At 42.1% G+C, this 26,445-nt stretch overlaps 1 protein-coding gene across 1 annotated transcript in view; it reads right to left on the bottom strand.

Moving 5' to 3' along the window:
* ENPP6 (ectonucleotide pyrophosphatase/phosphodiesterase 6) overlaps positions 1–26,445 on the bottom strand; it is a 103,789-nt gene that overhangs the window by 25,016 nt on the left and 52,328 nt on the right. The window contains exon 3 of the mRNA XM_008517262.2: positions 8,068–8,179. Within this exon, the coding sequence (XP_008515484.1) occupies positions 8,068–8,179 (112 nt within the window). The remainder of the gene's footprint in view (positions 1–8,067; positions 8,180–26,445) is intronic.

Genomic DNA, 26,445 nt, shown 5'->3' with positions numbered 1-26,445 from the left:
ACCCTCGAAGGTGGGCTGAGAATGCCGGCAAAACTCCCCTTCTTGCCTAGATTACTCATGGTAAAAATCTAAGCTATTTAACCCTCGAAGGTGGGCTGAGAATGATGGGAACTATGACATAAATTGGAAGAGGAGGAAGAGGAGGCTTCGGGAGTCAGGCAGGAGAGAAAGATACTATGTAACGTACCCTCCCTCTTTGACCCAGTGCTTTCCACCGAGACTCCCCTCCCCAACTCTGGCTTTGCCCACAGCCTTCCCCCAAAGCATCTGAACAGAATAAGATCATGATGATGATGATGATATGGTAGCAGTAATGGTAACTGACAGAATTTGGAGCAATAGAAAAGAAATGAAAGCTAATGCCCTTGATTGGACTTTATAAGGGTTAATAATACTCTTGGTGGATTGGCTTATTTCTCTTGAAAATCTGCATTTTAAACCCACACACAAACACATACACACACCAGTGAGGCGGCATGGTCTTGCCTGATGTGGCCTCCCCACATTTGGAACATGAGGAAGGAAAGAATATGCGTCCTCAGAGCCTCTATGCCTTAGGTCTTATGATCCACGGGAGAGGAAAAATGGCCTCACAGTGGTCCAGAGGGTGTGGCTTGCATGACCAGAGTTGATCAGCTCCTGCCCATCCTTCAAGTCTCAGGGGAGGTGTTGCCTCGTCCAGGAACCAACCCAGTGGGGTGGCCCCCAGGTGCTCCCATAGCTCTCTAAGTTCATCTCCAGGTTATGATTTTTCACACTGTGCTGTAATTGCCCACTTCTGTGTCCTTCTCTCTCTCTAAATTGTGAGGTCCTTTCACCCAAGGGCTGGTGACCCATTCTCCATTGTGTCTCCGCTCAGCCTAGGATTTGGCATACAGTAGGAGCTCTATAACTGTCAGCTGAATGTATAATAATAGTAAGAGCTCAATAAATGATAGTTTTTCTGAGTCAGGCACTAGGTTGGGGGCTTTTCATACATTATCTTATTTAATCCTCACAGCAACCCTCTAAGGTAGGAATATATTGAGCAGAGAGTTCAATACACCTGCCTGCATCACACAGCTAGTGAGAGATGGTTCCAGGACTCAACCCAGGTCCAGCTGACTCCAACACCGTAGACACAACCACTGAACCTAACAGCCCCCACCAATGAGAAAATGTTCTGCTTGACCTAACCAATCTTTTTCTTCTTCTCCTTTTCCTCCTCTTCCTCCCCAAAGGCCCCCAGTACATAATTGTATATTCTTTTTTTTTTTTTTTGAGGAAGATTAGCCCTGAGCTAACATCTGCTGCCAATCCTCCTCTTTTTGCTGAGGAAGACCGGCCCTGAGCTAACATCCGTGTCCATCTTCCTCTACTTTATATGCGGGATGCCTACCACAGCATGGCTTGACAAGCAGTGCCATGTCGACATCCGGGATCCAAACCAGAGAACCCTGGGCTGCCGAAGCGGAACATGCAAACTTAACCACTGTGCCACCGGGCCGGCCCCATAGTTGTATATTCTAATTGTAGGTCCTTCTGGTTCTGCTGTGTGGGACACCACCTCAACACGGCCTTATGAGTGGTGCTGGGTCCTCACCCAAGCTCCGACCCAGCGAAACTCTGGGCCGCTGAAGTGGAGCATGTGAACTTAACCACTCGGCCGTGGGGCCAGCCCCTGGCAATGGTTCTTATTCTCTTATAAGAATCCCAGCAACCTCAAGAAAGCTGGGTATGAGACAAGGCAAAGGCAGCACAGGGAAACTGAGTCACTTCTGGTTCTCGATGCACAGGGCTCTCTGTCTATGATTTGGATGCGCCTCCAAATTCTGGAACTATGGTGAAAATCATTCCTATAGAAAAGCATTTGCAGATAAGGAAATAGGCCAAAGAGGATTCCAGGAGTTACTCAAAGTCTCACAGATCTCTGAGGCATGCTTAGGACTGGAAATGTGAATCTTCCACCTCCAAGGTCAGGATACTTGACTCTACCACCCTGGGATTTTGAATGTCCACATCTGCTCCATTCACTACTGGGGAGCAAGTTCCAGGGAACGATCTGCCTGGTGTCTTCTTTGAAAAGAGGGCACATCCTTGCCAAGAGGGCACATCCTTTCATGATGCTGTGACGTTCTACTGCATGCCTTGGGGTGTGCTTCATTAACGATTTTGAGGATACATTGGTTTCAAGTTAAGCGAAATTGCTAGTCAAATGTTCTTTTCTCTTTGTAGAACAACGCAAACTGACCATTCTTTAACAAATACCATTACCACCCTCCTCCACAGTGGGGATTGGTTAGGTTATGATTTAGATATTTCTCATCCTTGCAGGACATTTGGTCGTGTCCAAAATGTCCATGGAGACATTGGGTCCATGCCAAAAGGTCCTGGATATTTGGTCCTGTCCAAAATCACTTGACATGGACCAAATGTGCTCATGGACATTTTGGACAGGACCAAATGCCCAGGACCTTTTGGTGTGGACCAAACGCGTTATGGACCAAATGTGTTATGGACATTTTGGACAGGACCAAACATCTGCTAATCTTCCTCACCAATGATATTATTATTCATACTCGCTAATGTGTGAATGACTCATCCCAACTCCCTCTGCATCTACAGACAGCAGAGAACAAAATGTCACTTTAGGTCCCGCAAGTGTGTAGGTGATGTAAAAGTCATAACTGGGTAATGGTGTTTTCATACACATCCCTGAACTTTTTTGGAACCCATGTTCATTACACTGATGGTGCACTTCCTCCACCACTATGTTGAACATGATGGAAGCTTCCAGAAAACCGTTCCCTCCCATAAGCTCAGCAGTTAGCCGCTTTGTGCACTTGCGTCTGTAGCATCCAGATGGGATGAGTTATCCCGTGTTTAGGTGCGCACACTTGCAGGGTGGGGCTTGGATGTGGAGAGATTTCTCAAACAAGATTTACTGTTGCATTAAAGTTCAATGAAATGCTTTTAGGTCCCTACATTTTCGATATCTCCCCTTCACACAGCAGCCACTGGGCTGATTTCTCTAAGGCTATTTACTATATTCACAAATCTCTGTGTGATCAGAAGCCCAGTAAATCTCACAGATCTCCCTGATGGCTTTGTGTCACGAAGCTGTCAACCCCAGACACCTGGAACACTGGATCTGGGAGGCTTGAGATTCAGGGGTTTAAACACACGCCTTTTGTAAGGCTTCTAGGCTGGAGTTTCATTGATTCATTAGGGACCTAAGTCCTCAAGGGCTGAGAGTTCTCGCCTGTTTGGAAGTTTAGCTGACAAACTCTTGGTCGCCAGCTGTTTTCCACATGGATCTGGTCTCCGTCACAGGTCAGCTCATTTATAATGGAGCGGTTGGGTGAGGAGTGGTGGGTGGAAATGCCTGCAGATCTGTTATTGGCCATTTACCGCTTTCAGGTCCAGGAACCATGCCAGAAGGCCATGTGGCCATCAGCCCTGTTACCTGAGAGCTGCAAGGGGCCCCTAGCACTGAGTTTTCAGGGACACCCTGGTCTCCCATCACCTTAGGATTCTGTCCAGATTTCTTTTCAATGTAAAAAGTTCATAGCGTCGTATCCATTTTCCTTACTGAAGTGGGTTGGAAAGAGGGAAGAAGTAAGGAGAGAGAAATGGAGGCAATTTAAAGGAATGGTTGAAGCTATTGACTATTAAGAAAAGTGATCCAAACCTTAGAAACACAGCCAAAAAAATAACTGCCTGTCCCTTCAGTGTCATAGTGGAGCAGCAGCTAATAAACTTGCTTAAGTCTGGTGACTTAACGACGGGTTAGAGCACAGATTCTGTAAACTTAGCTGTTAACCCGTAGGAAACTGACAGGATGAAAATTATTTCTGTCTGATAGAGAAAGCATTGCCAAAGATTATGGTTTGATTATCCTCTAAGTTATGAAGCATCTTTGCACCTACTAATAATTGTACCCCATCATTCCCCATAACTCTTGTTCTTCATGTATGTGTTTCTCATATTCTCCTTTTAACCAGCCTTGTCATCTCCTGATTCCCTCAGTAATAAACTAATTCGAACTTTGACGTAATTCTCTTATATGTATGGACTGAGCACTTGACAAAGTTTTAATTTGGAAAATTATACTTTGACAGGGCTTTGGAACTAGACAAATCTGGTTCCAAATTCTGGCTTCTCTTCTTGTTAACCTGGAGGTCTCAGATGAACGGCAAAGATCTCTCTAAACCTCAATTTCCCCGCCTGAAAATCCTCCTCAAAGGGCTGCACTGGGTATTAAATGAGCTGATGTGTGTAAAGGGCTTGACACACAGTAAAAGGGAGGTGAAGGGAAAGAAACGCCTCCCATTTCTCTTTTTCTTCCAGATGCCTCTAGATGGCTCTTCCCTGTGAGCCAAGCAAGGAGGAGACCCAAGTCTCTGCCAAGCCTGCCTTCTTGCCCCTTCTTCCTCAGAGGCACAGAAAGGAGGGACAAAAGTGCGGACATTTGAGCCAGCTGCCTCATGGCCTGTGGAAAGAACCCTCTTGTCATCCATCGACTCCTTTATTAGCACGAGCATCAACTGAGGTTCTGGGATCCTGGGGGAATTCCAGTGGACCGTGACAAAGGACAGTAGCTGTGTTCACTGCTCCAGTGGCCCAGTTGGTATTGGACCAACCATTTTGAGAGGCTGCACTGGTCAGTCTGCAGGGACCAAACTGGAGGCAGCTGCCCCGCCTCCTCCAGGCAGCCAGGGCTGCAAAGTGGTTAGACACAAAAGCCTTTGACACGATGCTAGCTGATGGGCATTGAAAACACCCACTCCCTTCTCTTTCTCCTTCTCCTTTCCTCTGTGCTAGAAGGTGTCTAGGTGTAAAGGTATGACTCAGGTTGGCAAAGCTCTATGAGCCCGGGAGGTGATGCTTCTGGGGCTCATCTCACACAGAGCTTGGATCAGCCCTTCTTACATAGACAAGTGCAGCTTCTGGGCTGAGCTGGCCTCTGCTGAAATGCTGTCCCTGGGTAGGACCCCACATGCAAGATCTTGACTGCCCCTCCTGCCTTCTGTCAAAGCCCATCTGTCCTGCATCCATTCTCTCTGCTTCTCAAACTAATAGCAGAGTGGAAAAAGACCCTCTATAAGCAATCCTGGCTGGGAGAAATGTGTGTGTGTGTTTGCACACTCGTGTGTGAGACTCTAAGTGCTCTTCAGATTACACTAGGAATTTGAGACAGAGCTGAACAGAAACCAAGAGGTGAGCTGTGGAGTTCTAAACATGCTCCTCCATCCAGGGCTCTCTGAATGGGAAGATAAATAATGATTCTTCTCTGCCTGAACACACACATCAAGAAAATTCATGATTCCTTGGAGTCACATTCTTGCATGAACAAGCCACTACATGTAAAATGGTCTTGATTGTTCCAGACTGTTCTAGACCAAGAAAAAGTTGGCCCACAAAGGTCAATCCTTTATTCTGCTTTGCAAGAAAGTCACAAGACATGTTCTAATAATAGATACTACGTAGGCTGATTGAAACAGGGTCTCCTTTTTCGTTGGAGGAGAGCCTAAATCATCCTACTGCTTTCCGCGGGCAGTATCATCTGGCTAATTATTTTGCCTTTTTTTCCCTCTCTCATTTCAAGCACTCGTTTAGAGATGGTGAGTCTCCATCTTTCCACTCACTCTTCAAAGGGGCTGTTTCTGGCTAGTGTTGGCAGGATGAAGACCCCACAAGACAATGGCCCTGGCCTGGTTCCACCCTGACCAGGCCTTCACAGGCCAGCTCCGGAGGCATCATTCATGTGTTGACCATGCAAATGCCATCCGCTGGAGCTCCAGACCATTTACATAGACTACAACGTGAATGGTGCCTAGCTGGGCAGTGGGGTAGCACCAGGAGATACCATGTGGAGGCCTAGTCTGGGGCCACTTTTCTAGGCTTCCAGTTCTTTGTAGCCTTTTCTCTCTAAGGGAACTCAATGCTTTTGTTGAACACATACACACACACACGTGATCACCACCACCACCATCTTCCCGCTTCTTAAATGCTGTGCTCCAAGGCAAAGATGGGATTCCCCTGCGTTCCATAGCTTTGCTGTGTTGCTTAAAAAGGAAAAAAGAAAAACTTCTCTAGAAACAGAGAAACAGAAATGGAAACTTCTCTAGGAAACAGAGCCCAGAACTTATTCCTCCAGCATTCTCATATGCCTCAGGACAAGGAAGTCTGCTGGGATTGGCCAGCTTGCAGGCCAGCATGGACCCGGGATTCTCATGGCTGTGTGCTCTGTGCTACTCTGTCTGTGAATCACTGGGATGAATACAGGGAGAGACCATACAGCTGTCAAGGCAAGATGAATGCAAAAAAGATTACACTGCCAGGCCAGCCGCAGTGGCCTACTGGTTAATTTCAGTGCACTCTGCTTCCACGGCCCAGGGTTCTTTTCCTATACCACTCTGTTAGTGGACATGCTGTGCTGGCAGCTCACATACTAAAAAAACAGAGGAAATTGGCATGGATGTTAGCTCAAGGTGAATCTTCCCCAGCAAAAAAAGAAAAAAGGAAAAAAGATTATACTGCCATACAGAGTGTTGGATTTTTGGGAGGTATTTGTATGACAACTATGTTCCAAATTTGGCATGGCAATAGGTGGGAGGGATGGCTAACATTTTGGATATCTTGGAAACAGCATTGTATAGACATGAGCTATTCCAAAGTTCCAGCTTTGCTCATCTGTTGTGCATGCTGGGCTATTCTGCTTTGCTTGCACAAACTAGACTGCAACAGAATATTCCAGTTCACCACATGTGTGATTTTGCAGCACTTGTGGGCAAGAAAAAGAAAGAGTAGGTGGGAGATAGGATCACATAACACACACTACTTACAAACCATGTGTTGGAGAATATTTATTTAAAGGTTGCTTCCTCCAGACCCTGCCCCTTGCCTCTCCAACTCCCCACCAAACACCTAAACTTTTAAATATGTTACTTCTCAATTTTTAAGTATTTTAAACCTATATTGTCTCCAACCTGTCAATCAGAGTCCGAACCTTTGTGTGCCCTAAAGGACCCTCTTGATGGGTTTTCACGGAAGTGGAATCATTCTCAGAAGCAGTGAAAACAGGAGTGTGGAGGGTGATTGCAGCTCTCTGTGTTGGTTGGGGTGAAGGTGGTAAGAATGGGATTCATAATTGGTCAACTCTCCATCCCAGGTGATCTTAGTTACGGGTCAACCACATCACGTAGCTAGTGCTAGTGATCTGTACACCGTGCCTATGGTATTCTGGCTCTCGAGGTCTGCCCAGCTTGAAACCAGGCTGTTTCTCTTCGGAGGATGAAGGTCCTTCCCTGGTCTCCACACTGCTTACTGTGGGTCTCCTGCCTTGACTCCACTCATGAGACCCACTCAGCAGCCAAGGTGACCCCATGTCCAGCCCTGGAAATGTGAGAGCCCCCAACATCCTTAGCCTTTTGGTTGCTGATTTCTACTGCAGACCCCTAGCTGGTCTCCCATCTTGACTTCCAATTCCGTTGATTTCTGAGACTGACTTGAGGCTTTGTCCTGACCTGTCATGTTGATCAATTTCCCTGACACACTCCTGTGTGCTATTCAGGACAGCAGTACTGATTTCTGCGTTTTTCAAATGGTGTATCATAGTTCCATGTGAAAGAAATAAAAAAGGTTCTATGTTCTAATACGCTAATGTGCTTTATATATTTCCAAGAAGAGGGTAGAGTAGACAATTTTTTCAAACTTATTCCACCACAGAACTTCCCTTTTTGCCGAATACTTAATATATTCTGAGACACAAGCATTCACTATGTCATGATTAGAAAAATGCTGACATTCATATTGCTTCTCCATTGTCAATCAACATAAAGAAGAAAGTCTCAAACCCCTGGGGACTTTCTTGCTCTCAATTCCACATTTCCAGAGAGTGCCCCTGCCTGAAATTATTTGCTCACAATTATTCTCTCATAGCAGTTAACAATCACCATGCGAGGGGCTCACCACCTCTCTGGGACATTATTCCACCTATAAGCCTTCTTAGTCCACTTTAGCATTCATTATTGGTCCTGGAAACAAGGAAGAAGAATGGTACGGCTAAGAATTTTGGACACTTACTTGAAGGAGTCAAGAGCATCGCTGACTGCATTGGCAAAATTGATATCCGTTGGGACATTTTTATATTCTAGGCAGTAAGTAGGTCTGACACCAAGAATCTCAACCTCACAGCCTAAGAAGGAAAAAGATGGTAAATTGTTACTTTCTTCGATAACCAAGGTAGGGCTATGAGCCTATTCCAGGAAGCAAGCACCATTAGTCAAAATAAAATTTTTGTTCCTTTTCGTGAAATAAAGAACTTATTGTTTGCTTATAGGTGATGTATGTAACTGTAATTTTGCTTAATTGGAGCAGAACTTCTCAAACATTGTTCCTATGCGATATTGGTGTCCCATGACAGGGACTGACAAAAAACGGTTAATGGTAGTCTTTCCCAATTTGTAACAACAAAAAAAAAGTTAATCAGTACACAGAAACATCTCAATTACAACTTTTTTTCCTGGGCTGGCCCAGTGGCATAGTTGGTAAGTTTGCATGCTCCAATTTGGCGGCCCAGGGTTTGCAAGTTCAGATCCCAGGCACGGACATACACACTGCTCATCAAGCCATGTTGTGGTGGAGTTCCATATACAAAACAGAGGAAGATTGGCACAAATGTTAGCTCAGCACAAATCTTCCTCAAGCAAAAAGAGGAACATTGGCAACAGATGTTAGCTCAGGGCCAATCTTCCTCACCAAAAAAAATAAATAAACAAAATAAAAAAATTTTTCCCATAAATTTTTTTACAACTACTAACTCTTCTAGTGTATCTTTGCCTATTCTAGAATCAAGTAGTAGGTAGTACTTGATCAACCCAGGAATAATAAAATAAATATTTCACTAATCTAACTGATCTTCGAGGTACTGCACTGATTAGCAAGCCTAAAAATCATTGAGTTAAAGCAAGGGTTCTGAGCCATGACCTTGACTCTCCCAAAATGAAGTAAAATGATGACAGGCATTCAGATATCAGGAGCTTTTCTGCCCCAGACCTCTGGACAAGTAGAAGCAGTTGCCCTGAGGAAGACACACAACCTTATCATCAAAATACAGGGCCAGAGAGGGATGAGCCCATCTCAGTTTAGGTTAGTTGAGTATATTTATTGGGCAACTACTGTAAACTAGTTGCTATGTTCAGACATACTGGAAACAAAAATTTGTCAGCCAAGGTCTCCTGCCTGGAGCATCGCAGAGTCAAGCCTAGTGGGAGGAGTCTTACATGAAAACAGTGTGATATGTGAAGTCTAAAGTGACGTGCACATTCACCGGGTGGTGTGGGAACTCAGATGAAGGGCATTTAATTCAGATATTATCTCCTCCTGGAAGCCTTCTTCAAATCCCCAGGTTGGGCTCAGTCTGATAGACTGCATTTAGCCGATGCGTCAGGGGATGGAGGTGGGGAAGAAAGGGATGTCCCGAGCAAAGAGAGCAGCAGAAGCAAAAGTTCAGAGGTGAGAAGCAATAAGGCATGTGTAGAACTGTCAGATGAGGAGTGTCAGGAGACCAGATGTGGGCTTTCCTGGAGCCCAGGGACAATGATTTCCAAGGTGGAACTGAGTAAAACTGGGACAAGTTGGGAGTGTGAGGAGAGAGGAAACACACTCCTGGCTACATCTGCCAGTTGGTTACAGCTGATTTACAAGAAGGTGGGGCAGCCTCCAGGAAGAACTCCTTCCACTGGCATATCATAGCAAAGTCTTAGGACTCTCTGCCTGGTGTCTTGGGTTCAAGGAGAGCAAGGTCTGTCTAGGACAACTGAGAGAGACCTAAATGTGGGCAGCTGCCTTTCCAAGTCTTGTTTATTGAGTGAGATGAATAGGCTAGATGACCCAAGAGAAAATCCTGCCCATGGGTTCTTGGAAAATATCTATTATCATAAGAAATGCCAGTGGGATTCTGACTGGTTATAATACTTTAGATACCTGTGTTTTATTGTTGAAGGTTATTTGTGAAGCTTTATTGTTCTATCCAAGCTGTTTATTCAATAATATATGAAGGGCGTGCTTTGTATCCACTCTGTGTTCAGTGTCAGCAACCCCAAAGCAAATAAGACGTCACCTACCTTTCTAAACTTTTAACAGCCTTATATAATGTGGCCAGGTGTCTGCTTCTAGCACATCTGACACATGGGTATGTGAGTTTGCAAGTATTGGAATTGTGACCATGGTTTTGCAGATACAAGAAACTGCACACTTTTTTTGTGTTTGCACATTAATATCAAACCATGTGTTTTTTGTATAGTAAACAATAATGTTTGTTAATATTACCAATCATATGTTGTCTTAAAACTTTTATTGGATTAAAATGAATCTGTACTGGGGCTGGCCCCGTGGCCGAGTGGTTGGGTTCGCGCGCTCCGCTGCGGGCGGCCCAGTGTTTCGTTGGTTCGAATCCTGGGCGCGGACATGGCACTGCTCATCAGACCACGCTGAGGCAGCGTCCCACATGCCACAACTGGAGGAACCCACAACGAAGAATACACAACTATGTACCGGGGGGCTTTGGGGAGAAAAAGGAAAAAATAAAATCTTTAAAATGAATCTGTACTTAACACTGGCATAGTAATATAGTTTACCTGAGAAATTTGTCTTGTCTCAGGTTAAAGTAGGATATAAATGACTTTTTATTGATTAATTACATGTAAAATTCTATAGTGAAGGTCAAGACAATATCTGGCAATGTACATCTGCTGTTACACTGTTGTGTAATTTTTTATTTTAAAAAATCACAGTGAATTTTAACTTAATCAAGAACCACGGCAGCATCCTACCAAAGGCTGTGGGTAGGACAGGAGAACTGAGAGAAATTCTCCCAAAGTACATAAATCCTTCACTAAGTGCAAAGCAAGAGCTCATCAAAGTCTAGGGACAGAAGCTCAGCATGGAGAGAGAGCTTCCAAGTTGCAGAAAGTTGGAGACAATACTGGAGAGGAAAAGAACTCAGTGATCCCGAATGTTGGCAGCATAAGCTCTCTATGAAAAGAATAGAGAGTGCTCCACTGGACAAATTCCAACATCTGCCAAAGGGATAGTTCTTACCTTCCCCCACGATCTTTGAAGCTCGTGGCAAAGTGAATCTAATAAAGCTTCAAAGAAAGCCCAGAGCCAGCCCTGCGGGCCTCATGGTTAAAGTTAGGTGTTCTCACTGCTTCCGCATCCTGGGTTCACTTCCCAGTCATGGAACCACACCACTCGTCTGTCAGTAGCCATGTTGTGGCAGCTGCTCACATGGAAGAACTAGAATGACTTACAACTAGGACATACAACCATGTACTGGGGCTCAGGGGAGGGAAAAACAAATTATTGACTATTTAAAGCAAAACTAATAGCAATATATTATGGGGTTTATAACACATGTATAAATAAAATAGATGACAATAAGAATATAAAGAGTATACATGTGGACAAATTAAAAACACTAACTTCATTTTTGAAGTAATGTAATATTACTTTAAGATAGAACATGGATAAGTTAAGGATGCATGTTGGTATGTCCAGAATAACTATCAGAAAAAAAGAGAATAAAATCTGAAATCAATAGGGAAGATATAATAAAATTCTGAAAGTACTCAATTAATGGAAAAGAAGACAGGGAAAGGGCAACAGAGGAATAAAAACAGTTAAGACAAATAAAAAAAGTACCAACATGGCAGGCTTTAACCCGAGCATATTAACAATTACGTCAATTGTAAATGAGCTAAACACTTTATTTAAAAGGCAAAGATAGACTGGATAAAAATTAGACCCAAATATATGCTATCTATAAGAGAAATTTTTAAAAAATACACCGGTTAAAAAGAAAGGGGTGGAAAAAAGTTATATCATGCAACAATAAGTGGAAGCAAGTTGATATGTTTATATGTCAAAGTAGATTTCTATAAAATGTCAAATGATAGTGAAGATGAGAAACTGGAACTGTTTGTAATTTTCTGGCTGGACGGTAGAATGAAATGGCCACTTTGTAAAATTGTTCAACAGTTTCCTACAAAGTCAAGTATACAAACAAACCAGCAATTTTACCCCTGGGCACATACACAAAAGAAATGAAAACGTATGTCTACAAAAAGACTTGTACAAGCATGTTCATAGTACCCTTAGTTATAATAGCTCCAAACTGGAAATAACCCAGGTATCCATAAATAGGAGAGTGGAAAACAATTTTTGAAATATTTATGCTATGAAATACTACTCAACAATGAAAAAGAATAAACCACTGATAATGCCAGATGAGGAATGTATCTCAAAAACATTGTATTGAACAAAGGAAGGCAGACACAAGCGTATATGTGGTGTGATTCCATTTATATGAACCCTGGGAATGTAAAACCAATCTGTGACAACACAAATCAGAAAGCTTTTCCCTCTGGGGATGGGGAGTGCTTGCCTGGAAGGGGGAAGGACTGTGGAAAAGTTCTGCATCTTGATTTGGGTGGCAGTTACACAGATGCATGCAACTTTGCAAATGCATTGGGAGGTAATGCCAGGGAAGGAAACGAAAGCACTTTCATTGTTGCTGGAGGGAAATGATCATTGATACATAATGTTTCATTCTAGACATTGATTTAAAAGATTGAAGATACCAAAGAAAAGTTGTATGCATAACTTCCAAATGACTAAAAGAAGCTTAAAAAATTAATCAAATATCAACATACATGAAAAATGGGGAATAAAGGAAATATCCAGGAAACAGTAATACTGAAAACATAATAAAAGAGAAAACCAACTAAAATGACACAGAAAAGTTCAATATAAAAGGATGAACCAACTCCCCTCCCCAAAGGTAAACAGAAAAATCAAGTATGTCAATAGTGTTAAAGTAGATTATGGTCTCAAAAGTTTGAAACAGCTACAAATCCACATTAACGGTTAAGAATATGTATGATTACTTATATATTATAAATATACACAACGCACACACAAAGCCTTGAAAATATAAGGTGAAAAATTGCAATCTTGGTGGAAGATTTCAACAACAGTTCAAGATATAAAGAATAAACACTCTTAAATCTAGGGGCTGGCCGTGTGACATAGTGGTTAAGTTCAGTGTGTTCTGCTTCAGTGGCCCAGGTTTGTGGGGTTGGATCCCGAGTGCGGACGGGCACCGCTTGTCAGCCATGCTATGGTGGCAACCCACATATAAAGTAGAGGAAGATTGGCACAGATGTTAGCTGAGGGCTAATTTTCCTCAAGCAAGAAAAAGAGGAATATTGGCAACAGATGTTAGCTCAGAGCTAACATTGGCTAATCTTCCTCACCAAAAAAATTATATATAAATATATACAACATAATATAATATAATATAATACAATTATATATATATATACACATACATTTATATGTAAAGGGATTAGAGGATTTGAATGATCGTATCAATAAGCTGGATTTAATAGATATTGAAAATTTTTGTGTGATTATAGAATGTTCATTATTTTCAAACATAACAGCTGGAAAAACGCATCATATTCTGGTTCACAGAGAAAATCTCAATAGCTTCCAAAAAGCAGAGATTTTATAGGCCACAACACATATTTTCTGACCACAGGTAATAAAATTAGGAATTAATCATAACAGTTAACCAAAAATAAATCCAACTCCTTAAAAAAGGAAACCTTTATGTAACTTGATGTAAAAAGGAAATGAAAACTTCACAGACAGCCTGGTTATTAAAAGAGTGAAAATTCTACATTTCAAAACTTCGTGGGATGCATTTTTTTCTCTCAGATCAGAAGCAAATCAGGTGTGTTGCCATCACCACTGTAATTTATTACTGTCATAGAGCTTCTTATCAAGGCAATTAATAAGAAATAGAAATAAAAAATGAGTGCTGGAAATCAGGACGCATGCATGACAGTTCCTCTATGGGGACGTTTTTAAAACTTTTTGTCTGTAACCTGTGGCAAAATACTCATATTGCTTCATGACACAGTACACAAACACGCACACACACTCTCACAGTGGAAACCAAAGTTTCACCAAACTATGAGCAATGCACGCTAACACTTTCTTGTTCTGTTCTATTCCATTCTGCTCTATTCCATTCCGCTCTATTCCATTCCGTTCCATTCCATTCTGTTCTATTCTATTCCATTCCGTTCTATTCTATGTGGCTTTTTTTTTTAAAATGCTGATTAGCAATCCATACACTGATTTCACTGTCCACCAAGGATCAAGACCTGTATTTGAGAGACATCAACATAAGGCATAGACCTGGGTGTGGATTCCTGAGTTGCACTCATCCATTGAGAGTAAGGTTGTTAGACAATATTCATACAAACTTTTTGAATGCATACTTTGCCTAGCAAATCACTTCTGGGAACACATTCCAAGAAAATAAAGTTGTATACACAAGCATCTTCATTGCAATGTTATTTATAATATAAAATTAAGAAGCAATTGAAACATTTGGTGATAGAGGTATGGTTAAACTATGGTACATCCACATCATGAAATCCATACAGGCATTGAAATCATTACGTCATTTGTATTTACTGGCACAATATTTTAGGTGAAAGAAGACTGGTAAATAGTACGTAAAGGATGATTTCATTTTTGTAAATGTTTATAGCATATTTGCATCAAAAAAAGTGTGGAAATGAATATAACAAAATATTAAAAAGAGCACAATTTGGGTGGCTGGTTTGGTAGAATTTTTTTGGCTAAACGGAAGAAATTCGGAACTCCCTTCTCCCTTTCTATCTCTCACTACAGAAAGAGGAAAGCTTCCTCAGCTCCCCACAGTCCCCTGTGGCTAGGATATGGTCATGTGACCCAGAACTAGCGTTGAGATCTGCTGAGGAGCTTCGAGTGGGAAGCTTTGCTTCCGTATGAAAGATAAGGGTGCATCACTGGTACTGCATCTTCCCCTGTTTTCCAGTTTAGAATGCAGGTTGTGAGGACATGATTGCTGGATCTGCAGCAGCCGTCTTGAAACCAGAGGCAACAAGCATGAAGATAGAAAGTAAATATGCTAAAATGTAGCAGAAGGATATAATGAGCTTAGGTTTTTTAAATGACACTGTTAAGCAGCTGAACCACACAAAGAACTTCTTGTAACATGATACAAACAAATTTCCATGTGTTTACCCACTATTCACTCTTAGCTAAGTTTTCTATTGCTCACAGCAGACAGTCCCTAATTGATACAGAGGGATCATAGTTGACTTTTATATTCATAACATTGCTTATCGAGTTGAATTAACTTTACTAAAGTAAGTAACACGTTATCTTTGTAATAAGAAACTAAACATGTTTTTAGTGATGACTTGCAACTTCCTTCTAATATACTGATTAGGACACAAAAGTTTATTGTATGAACATCTAGTTTTTAAGAATTATAAATAATGCTGACATAAACATTCTTGTGCATGTTATTTGATGCATTTAGTATGCAGTTCTGTTGGAATATATGTAGGAGTAGAATTGCTAGATTGGGGGTATACATATGTTCAACTTTATTAGATAATGCCAAAGAGTTTTTCAAAGTAGTTATATTAATTTGCTCCCCTAAGCACTTTATGGGACTTATAGTTGCTCCATCCTTGTCATCACTTGGATTTGTCGGTTTTCAAATGAACCATTTTCCATTTTGGTGGGTGTGTAGAGTTACCTCATTGTAGTTTTGTTTTGCATTTTCTAATAATCAATGATGTTGAGTATCTTCACATATATTTATTGACTATTTGGTTGCTCAATTATGTAAAGTGTCAGCTCAAAACTCTTCTAGATTTTTCTACTGAGTTGACTTTTTTTGGTAGTTCTTCATATATTCCAGATATGAACTAGTTTGTTATATCTCCTTTCACTTTCTGATTATTTTTTGCCCTTCTTAATGATGTCTTTTCAAGAAGTTTGTAATCTTAATGACTACTCCCTCAGCCATTTTTCTGTATTATTAATGTTATTTTTTCCTGTTTAAGAAATATTTGTCTCACCCAAGGTCATGAGGTTATTCACCTATGTGTTCTCAGAGAAGCTTTGTGTTTTCCATTTTTACATTTAGTCTACCATCCACCTGGAATTATCTAGAATTAATTTTTATGTATGGTGTTACATAGGAGTCAGGATATATATATATTGATATATATATCCGAATATATATATATTGCTCTATCATAATTTTTTTAAAAGGCCATCTTTCATTACTGCTCTAAAGTCACCCTGGTCATAAATCAGGTATTGACCATATATTTGTGGGTCTGTTTCAAGAACCCTAACCTTTACCCTTAGCCTATTTGTCTACTCATGCATAAATACCATTTTGTGTTCATTTTAGTAACTTTAAAATAAGTCTTTATATCTAATGGAGTAAATCTTCCTGTTTTGTTCATCTGACCAAGATTGTCTTTGCTCTTCTTAACTCTGCATTTCCGTATAAATTTTAGAATCAACCTGTCAATTCACACACACACACACACGCACAAACTGTTGGGATTGTGATTGGGATTACATTGAATCTATAGGTCAAATTTGAGAAAACTGATGTAATAGTAAGGCTTCTAATTCAAAAGCAGAATATGTTCCTCCACTTTTTAAGGTCTTTTTATGTTTCTCTAGATAATTTTCTGTGTAAAGTTCTTGAACCATTTTTCATAGATTTATTCCTACATCTTTTATGTTTTTGATTCTATTGTAAATGGTATTGGTTTTTAAATTTTATTTTCTAATTTTTTGTTCCTAGTACATATAAACACAATAATTTTTTGATATTGACCTTATGTCAAAAGACTTATCTTATTAAGTCTAAAAGTGAATTCATTTGGGTTTTTGCAGAAAGAATCATGTATGAATAATGACATTTTTTTCTTTTGAATTTTTTAATTCTTAATTTTTTTTGGTGAGGAAGATTGGCCCTGAGCTAACACCTGTGCCAATCTTCCTCTGCTTTGTATATGGGACACTGCCACAGTATGGCTTGATGAGCAGAGTGTAGGTCTGTGCCTGGGATCTGAACCTACAAACCCTGGGCTGCTGAAGTGGAGTTCGCAAACTTAACCACTACGCCATCGGGCTGGCCCCTAATTGTCTTATTTTTATTCCCACCCTCCCTGTCACATCCGCCTCTGGATAGGACCTCCAGTACAAGACTGACTAGAAGCCATGGTAGGAGCACCCTTATCTCATTTGTGAACACATTCACCATCAACTTTGATGTTTGCTGGAGGTTTTTTGGTAGATATTCTTGATCAGATTAAGGATGCAGTTTATTAGTTAGTAAAGTTTTTTCTAATCAATTCTAGTTTAGTTTACTAGTTTTTATTATGAATGTTGTTGCATGTTATCAAATACTTTTTATATATCTACTGAGATGATCAAATGGTTTTTTACCTTTATTCTGTTGCTGTTGTGAATTATACTGATTGATTTTTAAATATTAAACCTATCTTTTATTCCTGTAATAAACGCAGTTTGGTTGGCATATATTATTCTGTTTATGTATTGATAGATTCAGTTTGCAAATATTTTATTTAGAATTTTTATATCTATACTCATGAAAAAGATTGTTCTATAATTTGATTTTCCTTTGATGTCCTTGCCCCATTTTAGTATCAAGCTTATGCTGACATCATTATGGAAGCGATTTTTCTTTAAACATTCTCTGAAAGAACGTAAGATTGGGTTAGTTTCTCCTTAAATGTTTGGGAATTTCACTAAGGGAGGCATCTAATACTGAGGAATTCTGTTAGGGAAGGTTTTTGGAGATTTAATTTAAAAATAGATATAGATGTATTCCAATTTTCTGTTTCTCTTTGTCAGTATTGGTAATTTTCCCCCAGAAATTTGTTTATTTTATCTATATTTTCAAATGCATTGGCATAACATTTTCCCCTATATTATTTTATTGGCTTTTTAATATCTGTAGTTTCTAGGTTGATGCCCTCTTTTCCATTTTAATACTGGTTATTTGTGTCTTCTCTATTTCTTGATAAGCCTTGTCAAGTTTTCATTCATTTTATTAGTTTTTTCTAAGAACAAATGTGGCTTTGTCAATTCTCTCCATTGTATGTTTGGTTTCTATTTTGTTCATTTCTGCTTTTATTTTTATTGTTTCCTTTTTTCTATTTTGGTGGAATTTAATTTGCTTTGAGATGATTTGCTTTTTGGATAAAATTATTTTAATGAAATAATTATTTATTATTTTTATATTAATATAATATAACGTATATTAATATATATTATTATTAATTTATATTAATATAATTATAAATTAATTAAAACAATAGACATATTTATTTAATAAAATTATTATCACTATTATTATTATTCACTACTTTTACCTACATATTTACGTTTTCTGTGTCTCTTCATTTCTTCCCCCATCTCTGTGCTTCCGTCTGTGATCATATTTCTTCTGCCTGAAGAATTTAGTATTTCCTTTCCTCTAAACCTGCTGGCAATAAATTCTCTCAGTTTTCTGTCTCTAGAAGAAGTTATTATTTTGCCTTCATTTTTGAAGGATATTTTCACTCAGTATAGAATTTGGGGTTGATAATTATCTTTTTATCATTTTGAGGCTATCATTCCATTCTTTTTCTGGATTCTGATACTTCTGTTGGAAAGTCAGCTGTCAGTCTTGTTACTGCTTTGAACAATTTTCTCTGGCTGCTTGTATGATTTTCTCATTGTCTGTGGTTTTGAGCAGTTCTGAAATTAATGATGTTCTTCCATAAGTTTCTTGGCATGCTTTGAATCTATGATTTCACATCTCTTGTGTGTTTTGCGAAGTTCTCCATCATTATGTCTCACATATTGCTTGTGTCATTCTTTCTCTCCAACCTGTCTGTGGTCTTTTCACCAGGTCCCATATGTCTCTTACCTCATTTTCCGCATTATTCATCCTTTTGCCTCTTTACATTTAAGCTGGATAGCTATCTTCAGTTCTAGAATTCACTTTTTAAAAGGATTCTAGTTTATTAATGCAAGTCTCCATTTTGTCATTCAGTTCTTTCATCATAGCTCTCTTAAAGTCCACATCTGATATCTGGATCACCAGTGGTTTTGAGTCTGTTTTCTTTTTTCCTTGTGATTTTTCAGTCAAGACTTGTCTGTGTCTTTCTCCTGATTTTTCAGGCTTGTTTTCCTATATTCTGGTTATATTTTATAATTGAATGCTGCATATTGCATATGGAAAATAGTAGCTATCATTTAACACTGCATATGTTATCTTTTTCTAAAAAGCATGTGCCTTTGCTTATGATGGGCATCTAAGCTATGGGCAGACCATCTTAATCCAGAGGAGATTTAGTCAAGGATTGAGATGATTCAAAGCTCAGCTCTGTCTTTATGAAGGCTTCAGTCCTCAAGAAGTTTCCACCCCTTATCTATTTCTAGTTCATTCTAATTCCTAGGGTGTTAGCCTTTATTGTCCCAAATGAAGATCTGGGATGTTTACTGGATCTCTTCCCCTTGGTGGGTCATGAACTCCAATTTTTGTCATTTCCCCCATCCTGTGATTTTTGTCAAAAGCTCAGTTCAGTTTCTTAGCCTCTCAACTACTGCTTTTGAGATGAGTATTTGGATGAAGGGGATTCAGTTGCCAGACACACTTCTTTCTCTAGGTCTTGGTGTGTGTCTGATCCTTCACACACGTGCACACATACACACTGTCCAGCAGCTTTTCTAGTTGGTGCTGAAGAGAAGAGTTATTTCAAAACAACTTAGCCTGCCATTGTACCAAGCGGAACCCCAAAGTTCAATAAATAATTTTTAAACATACATAGTTACATTTTATTGGAAATGTATCTCATAATAAAAGGAATAGGAGTACTTTAAAAAATCAGTTCATATATCCATAGATGAATAGGACTAATCTCTAGAATGAGGCAAGTTCAGAATCCACTCTATTCTTATTTGTTACATCTAAGTGCTAAGAAAGTTGTTCACATAAATAAGTAGATGGAAATAGAAGTAGCTTGTTGTACCAATGTCATTTAATTCTTTGAACTGCTTGTTTGAGTGCCAACATTCACAAAGTGATCTATCATCATAAATTTTTAACTAATGTTTCAGCTGACAACTCAATTAAGTTTTTCTTAAATAATTTAAAAGCCAGCATTGGAAACTACTTGATTTTTTACAAAGTTTTGTCATTTTGTCACTAGGCACATTCACTTTCTCAACACCTACACTGGTATTTTGGTGTATTTTACATATTGGGGCAAGGCACTTAGTAAGGTTCTTGATGGCTGAGGGGTATTCCTTGCTTACGTAAAGTAGGATAAGGTTGTGTTTTTAGTGAGGACAATTTTTGCAATATATATGAAAGTTGAGATCTTAAAGTTGATTCCCTTAAAATTAATCTTGGGAGCTGGCCCCGTGGCCAAGTGGTTAAGATCACGCGCTCCACTTCGGTGGGCCAGGGTTTTGCCGGTTCGGATCCTGGGCGCGGACATGGCACCACTCATCAGGCCATGCTGAGGTAGCATCCCACATAGCACAACCAGAGGCACTCACAACTAGAATTTACAACTATGTACCAGAGGTTTTGGGGAGAAGAAGAAAAAAAACAGAAGATTGGCAACAGACGTTAGCTCAGGTGCCAATCTTTAAACAAAAAAATTAATCCTGCTCTTAGAAACCCTTGGGAACCCAGTTTGAAGACCCCTGAACTAGAAAACAAGACAGTAGAACTCTACTCTAAGAGAACCGTGATGTGCAGAACACAGCCGGGCATGAGGCAGTGTATGGAGTTGGAGCTAAGATATGGCTGATAGTTATATAATTTATTGTCCTCAGGGCTGTCCCAGCGCTGAGCTCTGTAAGCAAAGCAGAGAGGAAAAACCTTCACAGCAGAGCAAATGGGGTACTATCATTTACTGTCTCTTTAGATAATCAGAGAGCCAGATGATGGGATGAGAAGATCGCATCTCAACCCATCAGAGATGCCTTGAATGAGAGTCCTGCAGACACGGTTAGTTTGGACAGAAGCTACAAACTTCTGTGCAGCCCTGAGAAGGGATTAGACTAGCACCCAACTGGACAGAACCTGCGGCAAGTGCATCCTTCTGCTCTCTCTGTCCAGAAAGGTCTCTCCTTGGTGAAATCTCAAAGGCAAAAACATTCACCTTACCTCTAATCTTAAAACCCAGAATGCATAAATGACTGGTGAAGGAAACAGCCAGCAAGAAATGACAACCACAACGCCATGGAACATAATTAGAGAAACTGGTAGTTTCAGAAAGAGCAAGGCTAATTATTCCTAGGTGAATTAGTGTGGGTGCCTTGTTTTGTTTTCTTTAGTCTTTATCTGATGGAAAATCAGCAGACTGGAGGGGGGTGTGTTGTGTGGATCCCACGAGGTAGTTCTCTGATCTGGAGTCTGCGGGCCCCTTTCTGGATCCACCACAGGCTCAATCTGTGACTGTGGGCGTGTTGCTCAATCTCTTGGGCTGCTGCCTGCAGGCCATGTTCATGGCTTCATAGGGAGCACGGACTCTGGTCCACTGAGGTCACTGCAGGTCACCCATCTACCCACCCCCGACCCCTGCCCTGTGGCTGGAGAAAGCAGAGGTTTCTGAATCTCCGCACAGGATCTGTAGGGAAACAAAGGCAATGCTGGGATCTCGTTTCCAAGTTTCAGAGACCAAGCGGGAACTTCGGAGTAAGATTTTGGTTTCACAAACACTTGGAGGGCACAGTTTGGCTTTACTCTATCTTGTTTCCTCATCATTCCCATGGAAATTTGAGGGAATTGCTCTTCATTAGGGTTCATTTTTTTTAGGACGTTGTCTTATCTCTGTCTAGAGTCCACCTTGCTGCTGGATATTCTCACCAGGCTGGGTGAATAGCCTCTTCTAATAACTAGATCCTGAGTAGAAGCACAGAGTGAGAGGGAACTTAACGGGACATCCACAGAGGCTGTCACCAAGCCCAGGCACCTTGTGCACAAAAAAATCCATATTTTTTTAAAGGCATTTCTTCTTCAAAACACTTAACTTCCGTCTATCAAAAAATCATTTTAATATACAGGCACACCTTGGAGATACTGAGTGTTTGGTTCCAGACCACCACAATAAAGCAAGTCACATGAAAGTTTTGGTTTCCCAGTGCATATAAAAGTTATATTTACACTATACTGTAGTCTATCAAGTGTGAAATAGCATTCTGTCTAGAAAAAACAATCTGCATACCCTATTTAAAAAATACTTTATTGCTAAAAAATGCTAACCATCATCTGAGCCTTCAGTGAGTCAGAATCCTTTTGCTGTTAGAGGGTCTTGCCTTCGATTTGTAAAATCCTCAATATCTTCGAAGTGCAATAAGCAAGGTATGCCTGTACCTATTTTGTCACGATAACACTTGACTGCCACGGGCCAACAAAATTGTCAAAATAAATATTCACATCTACAATGTGAACGATGCCCCCATGGATACGGCATCCTTGCGATTCACAGCCCTTCATGGCAGCCCTACATCAAACCCTTTTCTTTTACAGCTAAGAAGACGAAGTCCTCAGACAGGAGAAGTGAATGTCTCAAGTTCTCCCTGTCACGCAGCGATCAGCATTCATGGCCCTGGGACTTTTCACCACGCACACTGCTTTCCCAAATGGCCCTTGCTTCCTGGCAACTCTCTCCAAGGACCACCAAGTTGAGCCCATAAAAATCACGTTTCTCTAAACTTCCCAGAGCACAGGTTTCGCCTTCCAAGTGCAGCCCCGCTTGCCAACTTTGACGCATCTTGTAACAATAAGCCCCATGAGCCGCCTTTTATGTGATACGAGGCAGGTGTACAACTGTGGGATGCATGTCTCAAGAGAGCTTATTAAAACGGCTAAGCCAATTAACTCTCTTAGAAACAAGTAACCTTTTCCAGGAAAACACATCTGAAGCATAGGAGCTTGTGGGAACAAGTCCTTGGGGAAAGTGTGGCCTTTGATCTCAGAGCCCCTTTCCCCAGGGTCGGCGTGGACCCCGGGGCCGGGAGACCTCTGATGTTGGCTCTCTTCTGATGTAAGGAGAGGGCAGTGGGCTGGCCCGAGCACGGGCTGCAGCCTGGCCTTGTGTGCAGGGGCTGCAAGCAAGCCTGGAAGACAAAGGAGATGAGAAGCAACTCATCATTGGAGCGGGTTCCTAAAACACGACTGAAGATGACTCACTGGGCGTAGAAAGTGAGTAATAGGAAAGCAAGGTGAGAAGGAACGTGTGCCTAACCCAGCTGGGCCTCCACTTTACGAAGGCGGTGGTGAAACTACAGGGAGGCAGAAAGAGGCCAAAGGTGGGTTTTTCATCTTGGCATCTGCTAGTTAGCTTCAGATGGGGACAAGTTTCTGGCCCAGGGTCAGGGACTGCACTCCTCCCAAGTGGGAGCAGGGCAGGACCGAATGCCTGATACTGGATGATGGCCCTGGCTGCCCCTTTGTGTAAGCTGTCATCTTCCAGTCTGAGGCACATGCTTCAAGATCATCTGAATCTCGTGAATCATTACAGGATTACAGCGACACCATGCTGCCCCGGTGGAAGCCATCTTGACTTCCATCTTGACTTGGAGATGGAAGACATCTGCAAGCTGGGGGTTTCCTGTGTTTGGATCCCCTCAGACTGGACCTGCTCAGGATACAAGATGCCAAGGAGCCTTGACTACAGAGCTCAGCCCTGCCAGTCATTTTGCTAGAACTCTATATGGAGTTCTATGGGCCACATGGAGCTCTCGGTGGGAATTAACCTTGACCCCAGACAAGCTCTCCAGCAGGCAGGATGCCAAAATCAGCCCATTGACCTTGCGAAACAAGGGCCTAGCCAGGGCTCCGCATCTCCCAACCCCTCAAATTCGAGTCTAGAAGCTCCAAGCCTTACAAACAGCCCTTTTCCCCCACAGTGTGTCTTGTGGGACCTTGGTCTCCCCAACCGCTGAGGTGGTTCTGAGCCACTCCTAGGACCAGCTGGGACCAGGAGTGAGCGCTGTGCATGTGGGCCCTACAAAGACACTTTGCTACCGTCCTTGGGCAAACAGCCTGCGGGCCAGTCCAGGGGCCGCACTGCCTGGCGTTAAGCTCCACCTCTGTGAGATGACATGTGTATGGTTCACTCCATCCATAGTTTCTTTGCTCCCGCCCTGAGACATCAAAAAGCCGGGCCGTGTCCTCCCTCCCTTGTCTGATGAGCCTGTAGCCATCTCCCTGTGTCCACCCTTTTCCTGAGAACCCCTCCTTCCTGTCCCTTACCGGTCCTGAGGGCCAGTCCCAGAATCCTCTTGGTGATTCTAAACAGGGCTTGTGTTTCACTCAGCGGTGTTTGCTGCAAGTATGTATTTAAATTCTTAACCTTGCAGCTTTCTCCTGGGCTCTGAGTGACTGGGCCCGAGCACTGCCCCTGTATGACCCACTAGACTGCATGGGCACAGGTTGAAGCTCCTGTGTTAGAATCTGGGGGAGAGGGGGGACGATTACAGCTAGTCAACTTATTCTCTGGCCAGATACTCTACATAGCTCAGCTCATTTCACATGCCCAACAAGCCTGAGCGTCATTCTTGTTGGACAGAACGTGAAACTGGAGCACAGACAGGTCAGGTGACTGTCCCCAGATCTCAGCAGGGAGGTGGCTGAATTGGTCTAGAAGCTACATTCCGGCTCTTTTCTTTAAATTTCCCTGAGGTTCTCAAGCGCTCCAGCGAAGTGCTGGAAACACAGCACGGAGAGCAGGAGGGGACAGAGCTCTCTGCACACAAACGGCTCTCAGGGGGAAAGTGTCCCTTTCTGTCCCGACACTGTGCAATCCCTGTGACAAATGCTGGATCAGGCAGCCGGCAGCCCACCGACCCAGTTGGGAAATGCACAGCGGAGGCGGCTGAGCCCACCTGCCCAGGACCACCAGGAGGTGTTTGGCCCCAATGAAGACTGTGGCGCAGGCCTTGGAGCATGGATTCAGACTGCCCTCAGCCACGAAAGCTCAAACTCCAGCATCCTTTGCTGAGGACTGATCCGACACAGGAAGGGCCAACTTTGGGCCCCTTTCTTCACCTTATCTGGACCCTTCCCTCTGAATCCGTCACTCCTGGGCTCTGGAGAGTTGGGCAGGCAAACCTGGGAAGGTGGTGGGCGCCCTTCCCAGGTGGTGCGTGCAGGAGACCTCATGCAGGCCCTGGAGTCAGAAAGCCAAGGGTGGCAGCCCAGCTCCCTTATTTCCTGGCTGCCTGTTCTCTGAACTTCCACTTCCTCATTTGAAAAGTGGGGATAATAGTAATTTCTTCAGACCATTCTGGGAATTATGTAGGATTATGTATGTGAGGTGCTGGGCTCACTTTAGTTAGATGCTCAAACTACCCATTTCTTATCTTCTCTCTGATGGGTCAGAGATGGCTACAATGTCTTGGATTCAAATACGCCAGCGCCAACACAGAGTGACGCTGGGGGATTTTCTAACCATGACTGGGGCGGGGGAGAGAGAGTGAGGGAAAGAGGATTCCCAGGACAGTTGAGCCAGCAGAGAAAGGAGTGTTGGGCTGGAGGAGATCCTGCCCTGGGACAGGGAGAGGAGTCAGAGACGGGCACATCAGGTGGAACGTGCCAGACAAGCTGCAACGTCTTTAGCCATGGTTCTCAGCCTTGCCATACATTTGAATCAATGAGATTTTTTTTTTTTTATTTTGGCTGAGGAAGATTTGTCTGGAGCAAACATCTGTGCCAATCGTCCTCCAATTTATATGTGGGTCGCCGCCATAGCATGGCTGATGAGTGTAGTAGGTCTGCACCCAGGATCTGAACCTGTGTGCGAACCCAGGCCGCCTACGCGGAGAGGGCTGAACTTAACCACTAGGCCACAGGACCAGGCCTGGGGGAACTTTTTTTGTTTTTTTACTGGGAAAGATTCACCCTGAGCTAACATCTGTTACCAATCTTCCTCTCTCTCTCTTTTTTTTTCCCTCCCTAAAGCCCCAGTATATGGTTATATATTCCAGTCGTAAGTCCTTCTCATTCTTCTGTGTGAGCTGCCACAGCATGGCTACTGACAGATGACTGGTGTGGTTCTGCGCCCGAGAAATGAACCTTGGCCACCAAAGCACAGAAGGCTGAACTTTAACCACTAGGCCATCAGGGCTGGCTCAACAGGGAACTTTTAAGAACACTGCTGCAGGGGCCCTGACCCCAAACCAATTAAGTTGGGAACTCTGAGGGTACGGTCTGGGCACTGGTAATTTATGATAGCCTCAGGTGATTCTTCTCTGTGTCCAGGGTGGAGAATCACTCCTAAGGAGGAAGAAACAGGGACAGAGAATGAAAAGTAAGTTTGCCTCTTAAAGGGCAAGAATGGAGGAGCCAGTAGGGAGGAAAGAGCATCATTAGAGGCCACTCCTGGGAGCTCGAAGGGTGGGCATCCTGCTTCATATAGAATTCTGATTTGCAGCCTGGTGACCACAGGGAAGAACCCTGGACTCAGACATGGCCTTGAACAGGAGGGATGGGCA

Source organism: Equus przewalskii, chromosome 28 (genome assembly GCF_037783145.1).
Source record: "Equus przewalskii isolate Varuska chromosome 28, EquPr2, whole genome shotgun sequence".
Lineage (NCBI taxonomy): Eukaryota > Metazoa > Chordata > Mammalia > Perissodactyla > Equidae > Equus > Equus przewalskii.
Note: the sequence above shows the minus strand (reverse complement) of the source record. Positions and strands in the feature narration are given on the sequence as shown.